Source organism: Cucurbita pepo, chromosome 3 (genome assembly GCF_057944985.1).
Source record: "Cucurbita pepo subsp. pepo isolate OVF chromosome 3, ASM5794498v1, whole genome shotgun sequence".
In the NCBI taxonomy this organism is placed as follows: Eukaryota; Viridiplantae; Streptophyta; class Magnoliopsida; order Cucurbitales; family Cucurbitaceae; genus Cucurbita; species Cucurbita pepo.
Window position 1 is genome coordinate 248,278 of NC_141800.1, and position 24,823 is coordinate 273,100.

Genomic DNA, 24,823 nt, shown 5'->3' on the forward strand with positions numbered 1-24,823 from the left:
TCTTTGGAATAAAAGAATTTCAAACATCTCGCTTTAATTCAAATGAGATTACCTAAAAATATGACTTCATAATGATTGGTAAAAGATATTAAAAACAAGCCATTAGGGAAAAAAACATTTGTGATCAATACAATCAATCAACAAATCATTGAAAATATTTTGTGAAAAATGTCTCAAAGACTTGGAAGAATTTCTAAATGAATTAAAATAACTTGACACGACGCAATATAAAAATTATTAAATTGAAGATCAGATTACTAGTTGAATCTTTGAACTTTTAAAATTTAAGATCTGTCATATAAAGTAGATCACATCAAGTTATATTATAGTTTATGGGACTCTATTCCTCTCCCTACTGAAGAGAGAATGGAGAGACGGTAAGACAAAGAGAGAGAAGAGAATAAACCTTGTCCTATCATTGAGAATTTGAACACTGGCGGCATCGTCAATGTTTAGTCCAACCTTCTGTTAGTGTCACCAACATAGTAGTAACTTACAGGACCAAGACTAATTAAAGCTATTTCTAGTTACTTAGACAATCAAAATGCAGCTTTTAGACTAGATACGTGGGGGGGGGAAAAATATCATCTAATAACTGGAATGTGAATGAAACCATCTTATAAAAACTTCTAAAACAAACATTTCGCATTCTAATTAATATGAAGAATACGACACTAGAAGAAAGATAAAAAGAAATGCAGATTATAGGAAGGTATGTAGATGAAAATCATAGACGAAGATGGTAGAATTAGTCACTTGCACTATTTTCGTACAAAACAAAAATTCATATAGTGTTGATATCAAGATTTTATAATGGGAAAATATTTTGTATAAAATTATCAACTTCAAACGAAATATTCCTTCAAAAGCACTTTCCAAACATATTACAAATGCACATGTTCAGCAGCTAGTAAAAGTTATTCTTCATCATGTACCGCACTTACTTCTTACAACAAAAACCTAGCCTACCTATGACCATGCAAAGTGATATCAAACAAGGAAATTATGGTATGAAATCAACAGATGAATTTGGACTTTCTTTTAGAGTGGGATGAATTTGAAGTTTTAAAAGTTTTGATTCCGTAACAAAGGTAATGGGGAACAGGGAGTAATGTTTAGTATATAACGAATAGACATTGAAACTGAATCTCTATCAAAGACAAGCTCCTCCCTAAGCTATTATAAAGTTGGATTAGATGGTAATGATCACAAGAAGTCACATACCTATGACCAAACTCCTCCGGCGTTGTCAACAAATCTCAACCCAGAAAGTTTCCTTCCAATAAGATCTCTCAACTCAATCTCACCAGGAAATCTCTGCTCCTTCAACTTAGAAAATACCTTCAGAAAACGGATAATATCGGTCAACAGTCATCTTACCCAAAAAAAAAAAAAAAAAAAAAAAAAAACCAGAATAAGGTTTCAAAAGAATCTTACCATTTCACCGTTGCAATATACTTCGAAGGCTCCAGAACTTTGTAAGAATGACTGGATAAAATTTCCAAATAGCCAAGTGCTTGCAATGCTTCCAAACCTATTTGCACGCAATGAATAGTACCAAGGTGGCGGTGCCATCCCCAACCTAGGAAAAATGTGTTCCCCTGCCGTTATTATTCCAATAACCCCAAACTGAACGACGGGTACTACTTTACTAAGAAGACGCTTTGGGAGTGGCGGGGGGTAATTTGCCAAAATAACTTCAACTCCAGGAAACGACGACTCCAGCATATTTTTCATGTTTATCGCAGTACCTCTGCCACAGGAAGCGTAAAATCATTTCACAGCAAGCATTTCCACAAATTGAGATAACATGACGGTACTACTACATTTTAAAGAGACAACCCCAAAACATATAGATCAAACGCAAGCACACAGCTTCTGAACATTTCCTATTTGTAGTGTGTGTGTGTGTGGGGGGGGGGGGGGGGGGATCTGGAGCAAATATCAAAGTTCACACAGAAAGATAATTAGGGATTACGGTGAAATCTACCGACAAACTTGGCATAATAACTAACACCATTATGTAAGTGCCTGTCCGATGCTTCCTTGATACAAGTAAAGAAATATATGATATTTACTCCATGAAGAACATTGGATAATTTATTGGCCAACTTGGAATCACGAGTGAAATTATTTTTCAATAATATCGTGCAACAACAAAAAGGTAATTTAGTAAATGCTACTCTAATTAGACTTGTGCTCGATTCTTATGCTGTATGAGTAGAGACCAAAATTCTGTCGTTCACAATCCAGTTCATTTTTTATCCCATTGGGGAGTTTGAAACGTTAAAAACTGTTTCTAAACCTAAATGAAAATTAACTTGCAAGGCATAATCTACTGAAGTTGCTTATCAATGCAACACTAAAGCATGCTATAGGTAAGTTCATTTTATAGGTTCTCAAACAACCTAACATAGAGAAGTTGGCTCCATATGGAAATTTATTACAAATTGTTTCTATATGTATGCAATTATGTTCGTTCAGCACTCGTCTTGAACAAAAACAAGCATATTAACAGAGGAACAACCAGTGAAGAAGAATACAACAAACTTTTTATTATAATCACTATGAATTCAACAGCTGCTAGAGAGTAGAGGAACTGAAATATTTGTTCAACTTAGGAAGCTAACAATGTTGTGATTAAAATAAGCTAAGAAATCATGATTAACCGAACAACAGTGAAGCAGACTCGGCCTGTTTTTCATGATGATGACTCTAACCGACCACAAAGGAGGGGAGAAATTGAAATAATAGTTCGATCGAGGATGTTAAGGTAATAAAAGAAATCCATGCTAATCAAAGGTAAGGAAAAAAAAATCAAGATCAAAGGAACAACAAAGATTCCAAAGTATAACTAATTTTTCATCATAATGACTCTCAGCAATCACTAAATAGTAGAGAAATCGAAATGATAACTAATCGAGGAAGTTAAAGGTAAAAGAAACCTGGACTTATAGGGAAAAAAACCAAGAAAAACAAAGAAATCGTGTTTAAAAGAAGAAGAGGCAAAACTCCGAAGTACAACCGACTGTTCATCATAATGAACCTTAAAAACCACTGGAGATTTAATGTTCTAAAATAACAACCACTAGAAGGTAGAGAAGTCGAAACGTTTGTTTAATCGACGAAGGAAGTTAACAATAACAAAAGAGACCTACACTGAGAACGAAAAATGTTCGTTCAATCGAGGAAGTTAACGATAATGAAAGAAACGTGTGCTAAGGAAAAACAAACAGACAGAGCAATCAGATTCTCCTTCACTATAAGTTTACCGCAATATGATGCGTGATCACAGTCGATGAAAAATGGAGAGAAAAATACACAAGAAAGGAAAATCACATAAACGTTCGATTCGCTCACTTCCCGCGCAAGATGAGACAGATAAACACAAAAATTGGCAATCAAGACGATGAACTACCTGAAAGAACAAGAAACACAGAAATTGATATTAATAACGCTGCCCTGGCCAATTCCTCCGATTCCACTCCGTTTCTGCAATCCAAAACGAGACGAAAAATTAAGTTGTAGAATATAAAAAATAATAACAAAATTCAAGAAATGTCCAATCAAACATGAAATCATTAACCTCCGTAGGAAATTCAAGCGGTTCCTGGATGACTGGTTGAGATTTAGGCTGGTAGTGAACTCGAGGTGGAGGATGATTGACAGGTTTAGGAGGCGGAGGCGTGAAAAGATTCACAATATCAGTAAAAAGCAGAAAGATCGGCAGACCTAAAAGAACTATCTGAGTTCGATCCATCGGAATCCACGATGCAAAGCTCTCAAGAATCAGAAACTCGAAGTCCACGAGAGAAGGAGGTGAAATGTTTTGGGGGAAAGCAACACTTCCAATCGAAAATATGAAGCCTATTGAAGGCTAAACTTGTCCTCAAGAAATTACTTTGCCGGGCTTTGGGAATATCTTGAAATGAGATGAAATAACCCAACTACTACGGTATATATACCCAGTCCAAATGCACGTACACGATTCACACACATGGGGGCCCAATGGGCCTGGACCCAATAGTTCTTGGGCTTGAAGAAAACAGAAGGCCCAATATTTCGCTACGCCTAAAATGTAAATAAGAAATGCCCTGGTCTAACTATATTCTGCCCAAGTCAACCTTTCATATAACTGTTATGTTTTTTTTCAATATTTCTAATTCTTCAAATAAACCTCCTCGTATCTTCAAAATTGTTTTGGAAATTGCATTGTTTTTATTATAATATAGTTTATATGTTAATTAATAATTTCCAATTGTTAATTTAATTTAAATAACTGTGGGTGAAATTGTGCACAAACTTTATTTTACCGAAAAGTAAAACTTTACAGTTTGATAGATTATATTCAGTGAAACGTCACAATTCAAAAATTAACTATATTTTTGAGTTAAAGTTAAAAAAAATAATAGCATAAAAATATGTTCCCTCGTCCGCCCATTTTTGTAACTCACATCACAAACTTTATGGCTTGGAATAGAAGGAATCAGAGATTGGTCTAAACATTTGACCTTTGCAATGTTCACAACTGGAGCTTAAAAAAACAATAAAAGTCAGCAATAGTTGTACAAATTAAATTAGGGACCCACCGAAGCTTGTTCCTATTTTTGCGGGGGACCCACATGTGATGTATTTACCATCCTAACCCTGGTCTGTACAATCCATAGGTCCATATGGCAGGACTTGCAGGTCATTTGACTTTTTTTTATAGTCAATTTAGGTAAAAAGAATTGTTTCATTTTCAAATAAATAATCTTGACTTTTCCCATTGAATGTTTATCGAATTAATTCAAATTATACATTTGGACAAATAGATTACTATTTATTTATTTATTTATTATTATTATTTTAAATATGTGGGTGAAATTCCAACCTTTTGACTTTTAACTAATGCATGTTCTTAAAAAAAATGCATAATTGAAATGATGCTCACGTTGGCTCTTCTTTTTTTTCTCTTATTCTATATAAAGAAAAATAATGAATAATAAATATTTTATTTTAAAAATAAATTCAGATGAAGATTTCATTTAAGAATAAGATGGTAAAAAATAATAAAAAAATAAAATTTCAGTTCTCTTAGTAATGGCAGAAATTGAAGCGAGAATAAAGGGAATAGAATGTTGCTGTTATAAATGCTTAATATCCCAAACAAACTATATTAAAATAACGGATTTATTGGATTAATTAAAACAAAGAATCATACCATGTGAAACTCAATCGACAAGATTTCTGGGGATTGATGAGATTCATGTATTTTAATTATATTATATAATACTCTTCATTTTCCCACCATCCCACCATCCACACAATCTACAAACTCTCTATTTATATATAATTTTTATTCTAATTACTGTTAATTAAGACTTAATTCAATTTTAGTATTTTTAAAATTCTTAAATCTAGTACTTTATTATCTATTATCTTTATAAAATTCCTAATTTAGTAGTTTATTTTTTATTTAATTTCGGTAAATTTTAATTTTTTTTTTTTAATTTGGCATTTAAAACGTTCCATATCTAATAAATTCTTCAAATTAGGGTATTCAAAGTAAAAAATATTTTGGTTATGAATTAAAGTGTTTAAAAAAAAAAAAAAAAAAAGAAACCTAGGAGAAGATCGATGGTAGAACATGGTGTGTCGGTGAAATATTATAATCGGAAGTGAAGTTACTGTATGATTTGTGAAAGAAACACGGTTTGGTCAATTTGTGTAACCAAGCTGGACATCATAACGAAACTTCTGGATCATCACATGATTCAAAGTTGATTTCTTCCAGTACAAGAAATTAAAATTTTTATTTAAAAAAAAAACTGCATTATTCTTTCTGCTTGAAAAATAAATAAGCTTCTAAAATTTCCAACTAATCCTAGATTCCCAACTTCGAAACAAACCAAGAACAAATTTGTATCTATTTGCCACTACAAAATAGGGAAATATGCAAATTTGTCACGCAACAACATTGAAAAAAATGGCTATTCCTTCAACAATTTGAAAGAAGTAATCATTCAGAAGAGACCAAAATTTCCTTTTGTAGCCATCTATAATTATTCATACAAATTTCTACCATCAAATGATGATGTAACTCGTTCTAAGATTAGGCTAAAGCCAACAAAAATACTTACACTCTCTAAAGAACAAAGTTGTATATCAAAAGAGCATTGGATCGAAAAGCCAGCCTTGAAATAAGAAAAGTTCAGTTGAAGTAAGGAAGTCGAGTTCGACAACTGCTGATTGATTGTCGACGAGGAGACGAGAGCTTCTTCCAATTGCCTCTAACAATTATTTATATCCTTAAATTAAGTGAATTTATTATCTAATATCTCTTACCAACATAAATACAATATTACAATATCATGTCCTAAATTACTCGGATATCATCCAAACCTAAAAATTATGCATGACTAATAATTATTAATTCATTCATATCGATCAAGATATGAATCTATTAGTATATATCAATCACAGAACAAGAATGATTCTTGTTTATCTAAATCGAATCGAATAGCTTACTATTAGGGTAACTAAACTCCATAATTATAGGTTAAGAATGAACAAAAATTGAATAAAAGAAGTTGAAATGGAAAGAACCTCTGTTGAAGCATGGAAAGAATTACTACATATGATCATCTCTTCTAATCTTGTTTAACAAAGCTGTGATTAAGGCATCTCTTTTCTCACCCCTAATTTCCTCTCTCATTCTCCTTTGTTCTTCTCTTTCCCTCCAACTTCTTTCCAACATAATCCTCTCATGTTCCAAAGCTTCCATGTTCCTTCTCCACTCCATTTCCCTCATTTCCCTCTCCTTTTCCCTTGCCTCAAATGCCTCCCTCCATTGCACCTCCATTTGCATTTGTTGATTCATGAAATCTTCCAATATTTCTTTCAAACGGCTACCGCTTCCCCCTCCGCCGTCCGTCGCCATCGTCGTGCCTTTAACCTTCTTCCTCTTCCTACTCTTAACCTTTGTCTCGCCCCCGTCGCCGTTACTGTCTTCGTTTTCTTCCTCGTCGTCCGACGATAATGTCTTCATCTTCTTCTTCGATCCACTCCCACCGCTCTCCGCCTCCGCCATGAACATCCTTTGCATTCTTGCTCCGAAAATTGCTTTTAGCTCTGTGTAGAATGGAAATTGTTGCCTTAAATTTTCTGGCTCCATTGTTTCACAACCCTGTATATAATATTATATCAATTCCACGCCTTTGTTTATTGGTAAGATTTGATCCGGATATAAGCATGAAATTTTAGTGATATTTTTTGTTATAATCATATGATGTAATATGATTGATAAAGATTATATTATAAAAATAGAAGAGATTTAATAATACCTTATAATGAGTAACGAGGTTTTTCCATTTACATTTACACTGTTCAGCGCTGCGATTGAAACCCTTTTCCTTCATTTTGGAGGATGTAATTTCCCACAAGAGCTTGTTTCGTTTGGTTTCCATGAAAGTCTGATCCAGCTCGGCTCTGATCGTTAAAAACTCCTTTGTTTCCTGAAGGCTCCATTGGGGGAATCTGTCGGTGGCGGCGGCGGCGGCGGCTAGGGTTGGATCGGCGGAGACGGTGAGGCTCGGGTGGAGATGCGACGGCGGACGGAGTTGAAACTGTTGCTGGTGGTGGAGCGGAATAAGGTGATGGGGATGATGTCCTTCCATGACTACACAAAGCTTGAGAAAATTATATAGATATCTGAAAGAGAAAAAAAAAAAAAGGGAAAAAAGGAAAGGGAGATCGTCGTTGGAAGAAAGAAAATGAAAGGGAAATTTTTTAATATGTGGGTTGGTGTGAAAACCAGATGTGAAATCGTAAAAAAAAGAGGGCAAAATAAAAATAAAATTAAAAAATATAAAATTTGGACATAAATCTGTTGACGCGGAAATGAAAAATCCCTGAATAAATTTTAAACTATGTTTTTTTTAAAAAAAATATATTGTTATTATTATTGTTATTTGAGTATCCCTTTTGTTCCCATTGCGTTTGCGCGTCGTCAGCCTTACGAGACTGTCCTTCTTGAGGTTGGAGGCTTTATTCCAACTTCTTCACGGCTGGTCCAATCTACACAGCCAGCTTCTATCCCAAGCTTCAATTATTACATAATATTTCTCCTTTTGTGTTTATAGTAATTTAATTAATGTAAAGTTTTTTAATTTTGAAGTGTGAAATTATTCTTTTTTTTTCCTTAGTAAATTACAATATTTCCATTTTAGTGAAAAGCATGATTATTATACTTGATAAATGCTTTAAAGGGAGGAAATTATCTATTATTTATTAAAAAAAAATTCGGAAAAGGGTCTATCCACGTCGTTTAAATAAAATAAAAAACGCGGTATTCTGTGATGTCCCACGTGGGTAAGCCTACAACGTGTATCCACGTGGCACGCATGCAGACATCATAAGGGAAAGTCCGGCGGACCCACAGGTCATATGGTTCACACCTTGACCAATACCAAGTCACTGCTTACACATCTTGACCCCACTTTGCCACGTAAGCAATTCCACCACATTACTCCAATACCAATCCACCACGTATCCAGAAGGTGGAAGGGAAACTTGGCAACAAAATAATCCAGAAGGTTTTTATTTACGAAAGTACCCTCGACATTTCTTGAACGACACGTCGTTCTAAACTGACTTTAATACTGGGCCGAGTAAAAAACTGTTGATGTGGTCAAAAGAAATTCTTTTACATTGACCGTCGTCTTCAAATTTCTACGCTTCCCGTGGGACCCACTGCAGAGCTGGCAAGTTGTTTTTCGTAAAAGATAGCGCAGCACCTTGATTCTCTTTTTCTACCAAATTCCAATCCAGCAAAGGTTAAATTTATAATTTACTATCTTTTAAGATTTGATTTGGAAGAACTTTAACATTAGGGAAAAAAATATGGTTTTTGTTTTAAATATTTTCTAGCATTTTCTTTTGAGATCATTAACATTAATTAACGATAAATCTCAGTATTTATATATTTGTTTCATCCCAATCTCGAGACTTGTGAACAAAAGTACGATACATTTTATGTTATGGGTGTATATGGATTGAAGAACATACCATAACCCGATCGAGTTGGATCTAATCTAGATTAACCATGCTGAAGTCAATTAACACCCAAATTAAAACCCAAGTCCCAATTTAAGTTTTGGCGTGAGACAACAAAGGGTTAAAAGCTCGAAGGCTCACCTTAGTCAAGGTCGATGTTGATGTGGCCTTTCTTACTCTATAAGGTATGCGTTTAACACACCCCAATCTCGATGAGACATTACAGAACTAGTTGGACCTCCTCGATTAGATCGAATGGTAGGATCAGAAAGTCCAAATCATCTAAATTGAGACTTGGAAGGTATGAATGAATTTAAAGGACAATGAAAGCAACGACTTGTATTTGTGGTAGAGCTTGGGGATCAAGATGGAGTGAGCCACAAGTAAGGGAAAGTCCTAAGGACTTGCCATGGCCCATGACAGATGTTTCACAAGCTTTGAAGAATATTTAAGAAAATACATTTATTTTCCTATAAAATTTCAACAAAATAACATTTTAAATTATATTTCTCATATAATACTAATTAATCAATCATATAGTTTTAATATTTTAAATCAAACATCCCAAATATTTCAATTGATAATTTTCCCCATTAAAATACGTCATTTTTTTAAATCTTAAGGGATTTTTTTTGCCTAAAAAAACAAAAGAAAAAAAAAATGAAAGGAAAAATGTGTGCGTAAGGGAGACCGGAATTCCAATGTTATCACTTTAAACGCTTTGATGATTTACGGTAAAACTGAAACGTCACACATTCCATGTCAGTATATGACATCAATCCTACAAAGATCATTATTTATTTTCTTTTACTTTTTTTTGGAATATTTATTTTATTTTTCTTTTTTCCTTTTGGAATAATTCTTTTACAAGTTTAAACCTGAGAAAAGGAAGAAAAGAAAAGAAAAAAAAAGTCAAATGTCAAAAGGAAAGTTACTGGACATAACTTGTTCACAAAATCTAGTCAGACTTTAAAAGTTAAAATTCAACAGTAAAATGTCCAAACCTCATCCAATCGACGCCTAATTCACAAAAAAGGAGGAAAATAAAAGACAAAAACATAAATCTCTCTCTCTCTCTATATATATAGTTTCTTATCCTCACTGTTTTTTCCCTCTTTATATTTTAAATTTTATTTTTCTGTAGGTAAAAATAAATATAGTTCAACGGGCGTAAATTATGTTCTCAAAGTTGTAAATTTAAATTTCTATAGAATGAATGTTTTATTCTCCTCTCCAACTGACTTCTTGGAAATCTAACGTCTTTGTCGGCACACCCTCTAATATCTAACTCTTATGCCATTTGTAATATTCAAAACTCAACGCTAATAGATATTGTCTTCTCTTAACTTGCAAAATCACGTGCATTAGGGCAAAAATGAATCATTGGGAATGAAGGGCAATAATGAAACATTTAAAAAAAAAAAAAAAAAAGATTGGCCAAAAATCACATCAAGTTCCTTGGTCTTTACACCCCAAAAAAGGCTTCCAAGTGTTGAAAATAATTGATTCTCTTTGTCTCTTTAATGGGTCTAATTAAAATTAATAATCGTACTCTCATATGATTTAGAGAGACAATTTGATCTAAAAAAGCTAAAATAATTAAAATATATGATTGTTGGGAGGGTATCTTGAATTGACTGAAAGAGGAAGAAAACAAAGTTAAGATGTACCATATTTTATTCTAAACATATCTTGATTTCATATATATTATTTAATTTTAACACTTTCAAAAAGTAATTTTAAATATATTTTTAACAAAAATTAAGTTCAACATTAGTACCCGACCTTATAATTTTAGTAACGTCCCAAATTAGACTTTAAAAAAATTATAATTTTAGTAAAATCTTAACTTAAATTACTAAAAAAACCTTTAAGAAATGGGCAATAATACATGACATTTCTGGGTTGGTGTGGTCCAATCACGGCCCAATTGAAGAGTAGGTGACATGAAATGGGTTTGTAGGGCTCCAAAAGTTTTGGTTGGTTTCAACACACAAGGGCGTGTTTGGAGGGCATCAAAAACCAAAAGATGCTTGAAGCTATGTGTATATATTTCTCTCCTATTTTATGGGATTTGTTTTATTATTATTAATATTAATATTATTATTATTATTATTATTTGTAGGGGTAAAGGGATGTAATGAAAATAATCATGCAAAAAGCTTCTTAATGAAGCTGAGTCTAAAAATGCAATTTAAGCAAACATAAAAAAAAAAAAGGGGGAAGCTGGTGGTTGGAGTGCCAAACAAGACCCACAATAACCCTTATTACTCTTTCATCCCAATCAAACGCTTAGGAAATAGACAAACACCTCCATTCTTTTTTATTCCAAACCATTTAAACCAAAACTAACCCTACATTCCCCCTTATTCTCTCTCCCTTTCTCGCCTTAATTCCCTTACTTTTACAAGTTTTAGAGGCTTTTTGACCAATGATTCCGCAACTTAGATTTGATTTCTTTGTATCCAATTGGAGAAGTGAACAAATCATTCGTCTTAATTATGTGGAAATCAAGATACATAACGACATGGAATGGTGAGGACGCTGACCCCTAAGAGAGTGAATCATGAGATCTCAGATCCTTTATAGAGGAGAGCAAACATTACTCATAAGGGTGTGAAAATCTCTCCCTAGCAACGAATATTCTTTATGGAGTGAACTCCCCCAACAAATATATGAGAAAAAGAACTTCGAGAGAACAAGATGACCCACCTCATCAATCTAAACATCTCAGTTTTTCATTTGTATTGAGCCATACTTAACTGTGTATAAATTACGTTGAATAATGAAAAATCAAGGATGGTACCCGTAAATTTGGATCTCAAATTTTGTTTGATTTTCTTTTGATTTATGGAATTTTGAGGTTAAATATGGAATTTTGAGTGTTGATATATTTATTAGAAAGAAATGGTTAGGAAGAATGAGGATTTAAAGAAAGAGGGTTAAGAATAATTTGATGGGAAGCAAAATGAATCAAAATCCATAAAACGAGGGACAAAGTGGGAAAGCGAGATAATAAATTAGCAGTTATCATTCTGTCTGTATTCGAGGAGTTCGATTAAAGAAGAAATAAAAAAAAAGAAATAAAAACTCAAGAGAACAAAGAGAGAGAGAGAGAGAGAGAGAGAGAGAGAGAGAGAGGGTAATTAAAAATAATTTAAAATACAAAATTGGGAGAAAAAAAAAAAAAAAAACACAAAGCCACATCTCAACATCACCATGTTCCCACAGAACGGCCCCGTTCCGACCGTTCAACCTTCTTGGCGTAGCCGACAAAATTCCCTGACCCCAAAAGATGAGGATTATTAATTTGATTAACTATTTAATTATGATATAATTAGCTTTTAAAAATATATTAAATTCTATGAAAAGACGGTTTCTCTTCCAAAGCATCTGAGCCGTTACCCCGCAATACTCACTCACTCACACACTACTCTCTCTCTCTCTCTCTCTCTCTCTCTCTCTCTCTCTCTGCTTCAACAGTGACTTTCTCTCTCCCATTTCGCTTCTACGGCTCCATTTCCCTGACATTACTCTTTGATTTCGCTTCACGGGGAACTGCTTCGTTCTCTCTTTTTCTCTCTCTGGCTCTTTAGGGTTAGGGTTTCGGCATTATGGTGTGAAGGTTCTGTGGACTGGTTTGGCTGAGGGTTTTGGGAGATCGAAGCCGAGATTGAGGTTTTTGAGTCTGATGGGGAATTGTTGCAGATCTCCCGCGGCTGTTGCGAGAGAGGATGTGAAATCGAGCTTTTCAGGACAGGATCCCAGCCGTCGGGACTCGAATGCGGGAAAGAAGGCTCCGGTTACGGTATTGAATGGCGTGCCGAAGGAGAATATTGAGGAGAAGTATTTAGTGGATCGAGAGCTTGGCCGAGGCGAGTTCGGCGTTACGTACCTTTGTATAGACCGCCAAACGAGGGATTTATTGGCTTGTAAGAGTATTTCGAAGCGGAAGCTGAGGACGGCTGTGGACGTTGAGGATGTGAGGCGTGAAGTCGCAATTATGAAGCACTTGCCCAAGAATTCGAGCATTGTGAGTTTGAAGGAGGCGTGTGAGGATGAAAATGCAGTGCATTTGGTGATGGAATTGTGCGAGGGCGGTGAGCTTTTTGATCGGATTGTGGCGAGAGGACATTACACGGAGCGAGCGGCTGCGGCTGTCATGAGGACAATAGTTGAGGTTGTGCAACTCTGCCACAAGCACGGGGTAATTCACAGAGACTTGAAGCCTGAAAATTTCTTGTTTGCTAACAAGAAGGAGAATTCCCCTCTCAAGGCAATAGATTTTGGATTATCTATATTCTTCAAGCCAGGTTAGAGTTTTGATTGGAATGTAGAATTTACAATGTAGCTTCTAAGCTCGATGTACGCTAAGAATCGCGATTCCTGGATAGTGTTATTGCAATTTTTCAAATTGTTCTGTTCTCTGCGTTATTTAGGATTGAATTAGTACAGAATTGAGCAGAAAAGAGTCACTTCTAGTTGAAATGCGTTTTTTGGCTTTTTACTAGTACCCAAGCGTTTATAGTTGTTACTATGTCTTCAATTTTGATTTCCTGGTCCCACTTGAGATCAAACTATCTAAAATTGGGTCTAGCTTTCCTTCCATCAGATCCAGGAATTGTGTTTCTGGCCATAGATGGGTAAACTTTTGGAGCTTATCCTTCGACAGATAAGGATGTTATCTTCTCTACCACATTATACTACGAAGTCTTACATGTTACAAGTTCCATTCCATGAAATCTCTAAGTTGTAGAAAGTCTTTAAGGCAGTTTTCCTGCCGCCAGATGGAGGAACGAACTTACACATTGAACCTGCTAGTTAGTACTTCAAAGAAGTGGGAACCTATGAGGAAAGGTCCCATTAACAGCTCTTGTTAAGGATTTGGGAGTAATGGTGATGTATTTTCAATCTTATGTGGAACGTTACACCTATATATGAAAATAATTGTTTTAATCAATTTATTGCTTTCAATGCTACTGACATTTTCCCCATTCTTGAGACAATAGATGTGACCTTACTAAATTTTACCAAAATTATAGGTGAAAAGTTCTCCGAAATTGTTGGAAGTCCATATTACATGGCCCCGGAGGTGTTGAAGCGAAATTACGGACCAGAAATAGACATATGGAGTGCAGGGGTCATTTTATACATCTTGTTGTGCGGAGTTCCTCCCTTTTGGGCTGGTAATTAGTTGCATAGCATCCCTTGTGGGTTATAATCAATTATTGATGACTAATGTCTGATTACTTTGCTTTCATGTTCCAATGACTATTACGTATAGCTAATTGAAACAAAATGCTCTATTGAATCAATTGTACTTTTTTCATAGAGACTGAACAAGGGGTGGCTCAAGCTATTCTCCGTGGGCTGATAGATTTCAAACGTGATCCATGGCCCTGTATCTCAGAGAGTGCTAAAAGTCTTGTGAAGCAAATGTTGGAGCCAGATCCAAAGCTTCGTTTGACTGCAAAGCAAGTTCTTGGTAATTTACATATTCTGACTTTTGACTGATTGTATTTCTTGGCAATAGGAATGAAAGGACTATATTGTTGAGCTAACACAAACTTCTCTGTTATTGACGTGTTTAGGTGTTCAAGTTATTAGCCTTATGTGTAATATTAGTTAGGTGTTTACTTGGAAATTTGATCAGACTCTGGGTTATGTGCTGCTTCATTTTTGTGTACAGATCATCCTTGGCTTCAAAATATTAAAAAAGCTCCAAATGTTCCACTTGGAGATGTTGTGAAATCAAGGCTCAAGCAGTTTTCCATGATGAACAGATTTAAGAGAAAGGCCTTACGGGTTGGTTAAATGCTTCCGAATATCGTTTTGTTGTTTGATTAATGCATCTTAAAAAATAATTCAATGGGACCCTGTGACAGGTTATTGCTGATTTCTTATCCACCGAAGAAGTTGAAGATATCAAAGAAATGTTCAAGAAGATTGACACTGATAATGATGGTATTGTTAATATCGAAGAACTGAAGGCTGGCGTTCACAACTTAAGCTCTCAACTCGGCGAGCATGAAATTGAGATGTTAATTGAAGCTGTGAGTGTTCTTATTTACCAAGTTGGCAGTCCATTTTTTGTTGTCTAGTTTAAAAAACCTCCAAGTGAATCCAAAGTTCCTCCTTAATCATGATCTGGTATTATGACTTTCCTATTGCCTATTCTCAACCTGTGTGCTGTAATTTCCATATAAGCTAGGGTGAGTATCATAATGATTGGGCATTATGTAAGGCAGCACCTGAATTAATGTTTTCACATCCTTGAGAGCTACTTTCCAAATATATCTCCATGCTCATAATGACACAATTTCTTTGTATGCGCAGTATGAAATATTAAATTATGTGTTAAAAAAATCATTGCCACACTTTGAATGGTTAAGTGCTCTTTGGTGTAACAGGTTGATACCAATGGGAAAGGCACCTTGGACTACGGAGAATTTGTTGCAGTGTCGCTTCATCTACAAAGAATGGCGAATGATGAGCACCTTAGGAAGGCATTTTCGTACTTTGATAAGGATGGAAACGGTTACATCGAGCCAGACGAACTTCGTGATGCTTTAGTAGAAGATGGAGCAGATGATTGTACAGATGTTGCAAATGACATCTTTCAGGAAGTAGATACAAACAAGGTGAACCTTGACTTGGTTCCTCTTTCTTTTTGTGTGTTGACTGTTGTGCGCAAATCATAAAATATGGTTGTGGATAAAATGCAGGATGGGCTTATAAGTTATGACGAATTCGTAGCGATGATGAAAACGGGCACGGATTGGAGGAAGGCTTCTCGGCACTACTCTAGAGGAAGATTTAACAGTCTGAGCATCAAGCTGATGAAAGATGGATCGCTAAACTTGGGGAGTGAATAATAATAATAATACAGCGATGATTTGGAGGAGAGAGTGGATTTGTTGGTATTTGGTTGATTCACATAGAGAAGCACTGTAACGTAACATTGGGCTTACATCTGAGAGTTGCTTTCTTGTGTGCTTATTTGTTGGGTGGGGCCCGGCCCATTCGATTAGGATATGGCGGCCCATTAGCGTGATTGCAGGCTCAGTATGTGTCTAATTGGCCCCACCTAAAATGTTTATGTAAAATGTGATGCCTCGAAGTTAACCCCAACAGTACAGGTTCTATTCTATGATATTACTACAACCTACTCTTTCTACTAATGCTTGCTTTTAATTCTGCTGCAGACCTCAGTCAGAGCAGAGCTGAAAGCCTATTGTTTCCGTTTCGTAACAATTATTGAGCTTAGGTGGGGCCCTTCTTTCCCTACCATTCAAAGTCAGAATAAATTAATGCTTTAGTTTAGGGTCTATTAGCGGCATAAAGCACCGAATTTATGGCGCCACTTGCCAGTGTTAGTGCTCTTCATTTATTGGATTATAAAATGACATTGACATCCACGTGAACTGGACAGCGCCGTAAATCCACCAACTGAATTAATGGATCTTGGTCTGCAAAATATAGCGCACCAAACCAATGGGTATTCAGTGAAAATCTGAACGCTTCGTTTTATATGGTTCTTTATATAGCACCAAACCAATGGGCTTTTTTATATATTTTATTTTATTTCAGCTCCTCCATTTGAGTTTATTGGGCATTTTTTTTTTGTTGTTTTATTTTTTATGGGGGCTTATTCGGCCTCGGTTTTAGATAAATTGACTATTCGAGGGAGTTGAAAAGCGTCCGTGCAGTATGGAGTAGTGTTTTTGAGAGCCCAAAATTAGAGTTGTTGGAGGAAGATAAGAGCGGGTCAATCCATCGAGGGAGAGTCGTTGAAGAGGGAACGGATTGATTTGCAGATCGAGTGAGAGGTAGAGTTGTAGAGGGAACGAGAGGTCTGAAGGTGTGATGGTGGAACGACGATTTTAGAACACGAGATAGATGAGGGCTATGCACCAACAATGTAGTTAAACAATGTGGTGGGGCTCATCTCAGATTCTTGCTGATGCAGCTGCTTGAGGATTTGCACTACCGGGGGGGGCTAAGGCTACTGAAAACATTTGGGCCACAGACATTTGATGTAGGCCCACTCTTCATTGCAGAGTTAAAACTGAGGGGATAAATAATTTATTTTTGTACTCGTATTGGTTATCATCCGAGTAATGTGAATAGTTGCGGTTTCACATTAAAAATATTTAGCTCTGATATCGGCCCATGGGCTGCTGCATGAAAGCCCATGAGGCCCACGACGCCTTTTTTCTTCAACTGAATGTATTGATGTATATACATTAAAGATTTTTTCTTTTAATAATTATGAGTACAGTTAGAGGAACATTTAAAACCTATTAAAAAATCTCAGCCAATAGAGTTTGGAAGTTGTCACATTTTTGTAAAAACCCATAGCATTATTAGCTGCTTTTGTGATGATCTAATAATGCTTTTATTTTTTAAATAAACAATAAATAATAAAAACTGAGAATGTTTGTCTGAAAGGACACTGTCCATCAACATTAGGTAGTTGCCTCAGCAGTGCTTCTTATTCATTACTTTTCCATATTACATTATTTAGTTAAAAAAAATTGATACTTACTCGACAATGGCTACTAGCTTAATTAAATCAATACGGTAATCTATACACGGTTTTCAAATAAAATTGATACCTTATTCTATATCAAGAATCTTCGATCATTTAGGGTTTAGTCAGAGGTTCATGCACCATGCAATGCAATGAATGATAAGTTGAAATTTGTGCGGAGAATTCATATCCAATTTTATTATACAATTCTTATATTATTATGAATATTTATAATTGTTAGAGATTCATGCACTGTGTTGAAAAATGACAAAAAAAAAAAAAAAAAAAATCATGTTTTATTTTACCAGATTTATGGTCATGATAGAGAATATCACTATTGACAACATAGAGAAGCAAATAGACAAAACTATAGATGTGTATGACGACTCAACATATATAGTTACATGTGAAACAAATTACGCCCATCTTATTCATTGTTTCACATTAATCTTTAAAATCGACCACAACAAATAAAACATATTTTTCTTTTCCTTCTATTGATATTTTAATTGTTCGAGTTTATTCTATTATAAATAGTTAAAATTAAAAAAAATAAAAGAAAGTATATGTCATAACTAATTAAAATATGTTTAAGGTACACGTTTGGTATATAAGAAAAAATCTACAACCCAAACAAAGGTTTTTCAATCTATTTTATAATAACATATATATTAAATATTTTTTACTCTTATCCAAAAAAAAAAAAAAAAGAGTTTGGAAATTACCTTTGAAACAATGGACAAAGGAAAAAGGAGAAAAGTAAAAGATAAAAAAGGAAAATTTTAAGTAGAAATTTATACACAAATTTACCTGTTTAATTCGGCCACATTTTTCTTACCTTTGGACAGTTTTATAAACTAAGTCACTTTCTCGTACCTAATCCGACCAGTTTTGTCTAGAAATACTCAATTATGTCCTTTTATCCATTACTATGACGGTTTGTTTTTTCAACTAAACACAATGAATTTGAGCAAATGATTTAAGCTCTTTATCGAGAGAGATCTCAAAACTAGTTTATTTTTACGTTGCAGTCTGAAAAGGCATCGAGTAGCCGAGAGAATCACAAAAACAAACAAATAAAATACGGCTTCCCAGCCACCCATTAATTTCAATCGACTTTAATTCATGTCGTTGATACGCCAATTCCTTCACATGTCCAAATTAACTCATAAATAAAGTATTAGATCTAGATACTTATTCTGATACTTAAGTAAGTGAATATAGGTAGAAATAGTGTGGAGTCGTGCTAGAGTTGTATTGCACACCTTAATATTAGGTCTCTATTTACTAACGTGTGCATCGATCTTTCACCACAAAAGAAAGAGAAAAACTCTTCCTCTCTCTTCTTATCTTTTGCATATGTTAGATGAAAGTTTCAAATCAGCTAATTTAGGGAATAATTATGGATTTATAATCCTAGAATAGTATCTGTATTGGTACGAGGACTTTTGTGAAAGCCCAAAGTAAAGCCATAAAAACTTATGCTCAAAGTGGACAATATCATACCACTGTGGAGAGTCGGTGTTGTTCTAACAGTATATAGAACGAGTTCAAAACAAAAATTTTATCCTTACAACTTCATATTTCCACGTATTTTGTTGAAAATTTTCTTATTCGTTGTCTTAAGTTCATACCTAGAAAAAGGTAAAATAGACCACTAAATTAAGTTTGTCATGTTTGGCAAGTTTGTGATTTGTTGTATTTGCAATATACTTTAATTTCACATTGAATTGGTATTGAATTTTGAAATATTTAGTTTTGTAAACTAATTATAATCTTATTTAATTACCAATCTCTCAATTTAAAAATGACTAAAATATCCTCACACTACTCTTCTCAAATTTCGCTATGTTTAAACACTAGCAATTGACAACGACCGCTCATTAGCCACTACCACCACCAACCCATTTTAATGGTTGGGTTAATTCATGGTATAGCAAATTTAACAAATTTCAATTTATTATAAATTATAAATATCAATTTCAATAATATAAGCTCAACAAAAATAGTTTCTCTTGACTTACACTAATTTTGAGGCGTGACGTTAAAAAATTATATCCTTTGTTTAAAAGAAATGTTTTTTTTTTAAATTTTATTTATTTATTTTATTTATTTATTAACAGATTGTTACGTTATTTTCTTCCTATTTTTAAATTTGATATGTGTTTTTTAATTTAATATTTATAATAAATATAAATATAGGTAGCATTTTTCAAATTTGTCCCAATTCTTCCAAATCTTACTTACCTGTAATATCTTTTAATTTGTAATGAAATCCATTAAAAAAAAAAAAACATTACAATAAGTTTGGTGAACACATTTATTATTTGGAAGGGGAGATTACATAAAAATTGATTCATAATTAATAATATAAATAATAAAATTCAATAAATAAATATTAATTAAAAAAATTCAGTATTTACCAATTCATATCTATACTATATATAAAGCGGCAATGGAGAAAAAATTTCACCTTCAATTTTATGGTTCTCAATTTGTAATTTGTAATTTATTATTGCTCAAGTCGCACCATTTTATAGCATTATTAAACATTAAAAACACGTGCAAAGTGACGAATTAGTTTACATAAATTGAAGAGTTTAAAATCAATTATGATATATTTTTCAAGAAGTGGGGGCTTGACAATGTCCCTCTACACCACCGTCACTTCTTAATTGATTTATCACGTGCCTTTTTCCTTTTCTGGCCGATTTTTCGCACGTGTTCTTCAGACACCACTGCAACCCATCCTATGTCCCAGTCCCGTGGATGTCGGCCAAACATTATCCTTGTTTTTATTTTTATTTTTTTCCTTCAATTTATATATCTATATATATATATATATATATATTCTACTAATTTTCTGGTATTATGAAACCCCTCCAACAACCTTCCTTTCTATTATTCATAATTTATTAAAATTCCAATGATACGGCCAAACTGATCATAAAAGAAATATAAAATCCTTAAAAAGGGAAGAGAGATATTTTATAATATCAAAACAAATGTTCTTTAATTAATTAATTTTTTTTTTTTAATTTTCCATGTTGTCGGATGAAATAAAGCAAGTTTTTCACGGCGCGGAAATTAAATAATTCCCACTATAATTTATTTTTTATTTTTTTTAATTTTCTTTATTATATTATCTCACCTAGTTTAAGAGCCACGTAACAGCTGACACTTCCTATAAATATGTGGAGTCTTAAAAATCCACAATTGCATCAGAAAATAGATAAGATAAGATAAAGAAAATGAGTTGGCCGGAGCCGGTGGTTTGTGTGCAGTCGCTGGCGGAGAGTGGAATAAGGACGATTCCAGTGAGGTATGTGAAGCCGCCATGTCAGAGGCCAGGTGGGGCCGCCATGGAGAGTGTTGAGGTGCAGAGGAATATTCCGGTGGTGGACATGGCGAAGCTGGAGAGCGCGGCGGCGGTGAGGGAGATGGCTGAAGCTTGCCGGGAATGGGGATTTTTCCATGTAATAAACCATGGGATTAGTGGTGAGGTGATGGAGTGCGTGAAGGAGTCATGGAAACAGTTCTTCGATCAGCCGTTGGATTTGAAGAAACAATATGCCAACTCGCCCATGACTTATGAAGGATACGGCAGCCGTTTGGGTATCGAAAAGGGCGCCATATTGGATTGGAGTGATTACTTTTTCTTGAACTATATGCCCACTTCCCTCAGAAACCCAGCCATGTGGCCTGCCTTCCCTCCCTCCTCCAAGTACGTCTCAAAATCATATTGATATGATTAAATTTAACGTAATCTATCGGCTTAAATTTTTATTTTGATCGGCGATTTAACCGTTTTATGGTTTTAAGCTAACGAAGGTCGGGTTGTGGTCGACAGGAAATTGATAGAAGAATATGGGAACGAGGCGGTGAAGCTATGTGGGAAACTAATGAAGAGGTTATCAGTGGGATTGGGGCTTAAAGAAGAGTATTTATTGAATGCATTTGGAGGAGAAGAGGGAATAGGGGCTTGCATGAGAGCCAATATGTATCCCAAATGCCCACAGCCCGACCTGACTTTAGGCCTTTCCCCTCACTCGGACCCTGGCGGCATCACCATTCTCTTACCCGACCACAACGTTCCTGGCCTCCAAGTTCGCAAGGGCGACCATTGGATCACTATCGACCCTATTCCTAATGCTTTGATTGTCAATATCGGTGATCAAATTCAGGTCCGTTCGATCTTTTTCTCTCTTTCGAATTTCAAACACTCAACGATTGAATCTAATATGTTTCAATCTTGCATGGTTGACTGATACGACTATATATGTTTTGTTGATTAGGTGTTGAGCAATGCAATATACAAGAGCGTGAAACATAGGGTGATCGTAAATTCAAACAAGGATCGAGTGTCCTTGGCCTTCTTCTACAACCCTAAAAGTGATTTGATAATTGAACCAGCCAAGGAGCTTGTCAGTGAAGAAAGGCCAGCCATTTTTCCACGCATGACCTTCGATGAATATAGACTGCACATTAGGAAGAGGGGTATTTGTGGAACTTCACAGCATGAACAATCTCTTGAATCCACTTAATTAATTAGGTTTAAATTTTAATTCAAGTTATTGTTAAAGCTTTTTCTTGGTTTTATATATACCACTTTTGCATTTTCATTGTTGGAATTCATTCCCGTTTATGTTGTGAAAAACCTTATTATCTATTTTCTTTACCTTATTATGCAATTATAATTGTCATCTGAAAAAAATATATATATATATATTTACGGTCAAATTATGTATAGGCATAAATAAAAGTTTGAATTCTCTGACATTATTAAAACGCCAATATCGACAAAAATGAAACGAAATATATCATAAATGTAATAAAAAGAAGCACATAAATTTTTTATTTTATAACAAATTATTTTTTTTGTCATAAAATATGGTTGCTTGCCATATGTTTTTTTTTTTTTTAATAGATAAATTAAGTATTAAGTTTGGTAGTTGACTTTCAAATAATTTATTAAGTTTTCAATTTGTATTTAATAAATTCAAAATCCGAACTTTTTTTCAAATAATTTATTAAGTTTTCAATTTGTATTTAATAAATTCAAAATCCGAACTTTTTCAAATAATTTATTAAGTTTTCAATTTGTATTTAATAAATTCAAAATCCGAACTTTTTAATAGACATTTCGACTGTAATTATATAATATTGTCTACTTTTGATATAATGTCTCCAGTTTTGCTTTTGGTTAAATCTAAAATACTTCGTAAGAATGAAAATAATCTGTCTTTGCTTATATACCATAGTTCCACTTTTGACCACTCATGACAGTTGTCATAGCCTAAGTCTATCGTAAGTAGATATTGTTCGCTTTGACTCGTTACATATCGCCGTTAGCGTCACGATTTTAAAACGCATCTGCTAGGGAGTGGTTTTCCTCCCCCATCGATCAAAGTTAGATAAAGTGTAACTACAGAATTTACTTCGTGAGCTCTTAATCTTTTCCCCTACTTTTCGAAGTTGCCCAATTGAGTGATAAACTAGAATTGGAACAGTGAAAGTTACCTTCTTTCCATGGCTCTGTTTCTTAACCATTTTTCCACCCAATAAAGCAGTCTTCTTTGTCACTTTTTTACCAATAACTTTTGTGGCATTCCAATCTCTACATTTTATAATATAAAAGCTAAGTTCAAACTTACCAAATTTGACTCGCGCTCAATAAATGCATTTAAAACATGTGATCATATTTGAATGAATCATCGATTCCAACATTGGTTCAGTGTTGATTATTCGATCTTCAACTCCACAACTGTTGTATATAAAACAAAAAAGTTTTGAAAAGAGTATCACATATATGAATATCAACAATATGTCGAGTATTAAAATCAACACAACCCATTGGATCCATTTGATCGTTAAACCGTTTTCTTTGATTCAAGTTCTATATCAAATCAAAACAACTTTGAATTCATTGTCCTTCAAACGCTCTTAATCTAGCTAGACATTGTAAGGGATTAATGTGTGAATACTTAGTTTTTAATTATTAATATAATAAATAATAAATACAAAATAATTTATTGGATGAAATTTAATTTTTTATTTTTTTAATTCCATCACTACAATTTTCGTAGTATAAACTTTTGACCTAAATGGAGCCTTTTGCTTTTGAAAAAGAAAGAAGAAAAATGAGACTAAATCAGGAAATCACATAGGTAAGTTTGGTGTGTGTGGGGATGCCAAGCCAATACCAAACACAACTTTCTTCTATCATCATTTTAAATATGCCATTTCTTAACTTTATGATAAAAATAATATTGGTCAAACACATATATTACATTTTATTTCTTTGACTTTCAAACTTTGTATTATAAAATTTTAATGTGGGCACAATGGAAAGGGAAAGTACTTTTTATGAGAACCTAACATATTTTTGTGGAAATGTGTGACATGCTATTAAGCCTTAGTTTTTTAATGCCTCCTCCTACTTTTTGTGGTTTGATTAAAGTAGAGGTGGGCTGAGAAAGCAACAAACAAGCCTGACCATTGCGGGCTTGACACAATTGGGCCGAACTAGATTGCCCCCAACTCTTATTATTTAATACGAGATTAGTGGAGTGGGCTTGATAAAATTGGGCCATGCAAGGCATATAAGCCCAACTCTTATTACAACACATGGACTCAAAATGGTCGGCCCCATTACGGTCTTAATGGAAATGGGCCCAGCATGCCGAATCTAGCCCGTATATTATCTCAAATGGACAATATGGGCATGTTTACGGAATTTTGGACCATTAGAAAATCTGGGCTTCGTGAAGTTGGGTCACACCATTTATAAGCCCAATTGTTATAGTATCATGTGGGCTCAATGAGGTGGCCTCGTCACTGTTGCAGGCCATCTAGAAACCCAACTTTCACAATGTACTAGTTATTTTATTCATTTATTGTTGTTATTTATTGTTATTATTGCATTTATTGATCTAGAATTCTAGTCTATTGTCGTGAAGCCCTTTCTTTAATATGAAACATATAGAAAATCTGCTAACAAATGAAATATGTCATTTTAATAACCTTTAAAAACCGACCACTTTTTATCGATAAGATAGGTGGGTGATGAGCTGTAGCTGGGGAAGGGCAATGTCCTGAAGCTGCTGCTGCTGCTGGCGGTGGTGGAGCCAAGATAACTTCTGAACAGCTCGCTGAAATCAGCCGGTAGTTTTGATGGTTTCTTCTTCTAAGATAAAAATAGGGTAAAGTTTGTGTGACAATTTGAAATACAAGGAGAAGAGTGGATCATGAAGT

At 34.3% G+C, this 24,823-nt stretch overlaps 4 protein-coding genes across 4 annotated transcripts; 2 read left to right on the forward strand and 2 right to left on the reverse strand.

Moving 5' to 3' along the window:
• Positions 1-1,011: 1,011 nt before the first annotated feature.
• On the reverse strand, positions 1,012-3,911 carry LOC111790868 (selT-like protein). Its single transcript, XM_023671975.2, has 4 exons — positions 3,587-3,911; positions 3,419-3,492; positions 1,438-1,753; positions 1,012-1,341 (listed from the first exon to the last, which is right to left on the reverse strand). The coding sequence occupies exons 1-4, from the start codon at positions 3,758-3,760 to the stop codon at positions 1,225-1,227; spliced, it is 681 nt and encodes a 226-aa protein (XP_023527743.1). The 5' UTR covers positions 3,761-3,911; the 3' UTR covers positions 1,012-1,224.
• A 2,664-nt stretch (positions 3,912-6,575) lies between these two features.
• On the reverse strand, positions 6,576-7,705 carry LOC111790867 (trihelix transcription factor GT-3b). Its single transcript, XM_023671973.2, has 2 exons — positions 7,326-7,705; positions 6,576-7,168 (listed from the first exon to the last, which is right to left on the reverse strand). Exons 1-2 carry the CDS (start codon positions 7,656-7,658, stop codon positions 6,614-6,616), a joined length of 888 nt encoding a protein of 295 aa, XP_023527741.2. The 5' UTR covers positions 7,659-7,705; the 3' UTR covers positions 6,576-6,613.
• A 4,725-nt stretch (positions 7,706-12,430) lies between these two features.
• On the forward strand, positions 12,431-16,217 carry CPK13 (calcium-dependent protein kinase 13). Its single transcript, XM_023671972.2, has 7 exons — positions 12,431-13,349; positions 14,079-14,222; positions 14,369-14,521; positions 14,726-14,841; positions 14,922-15,089; positions 15,447-15,677; positions 15,762-16,217. Exons 1-7 carry the CDS (start codon positions 12,728-12,730, stop codon positions 15,909-15,911), a joined length of 1,584 nt encoding a protein of 527 aa, XP_023527740.1. The 5' UTR covers positions 12,431-12,727; the 3' UTR covers positions 15,912-16,217.
• A 4,559-nt stretch (positions 16,218-20,776) lies between these two features.
• Positions 20,777-22,276, forward strand: LOC111791559 (jasmonate-induced oxygenase 2-like). Its single transcript, XM_023672946.2, has 3 exons — positions 20,777-21,293; positions 21,420-21,753; positions 21,865-22,276. Exons 1-3 carry the CDS (start codon positions 20,821-20,823, stop codon positions 22,111-22,113), a joined length of 1,056 nt encoding a protein of 351 aa, XP_023528714.2. The 5' UTR covers positions 20,777-20,820; the 3' UTR covers positions 22,114-22,276.
• The last annotated feature ends 2,547 nt before the right edge of the window (positions 22,277-24,823 follow it).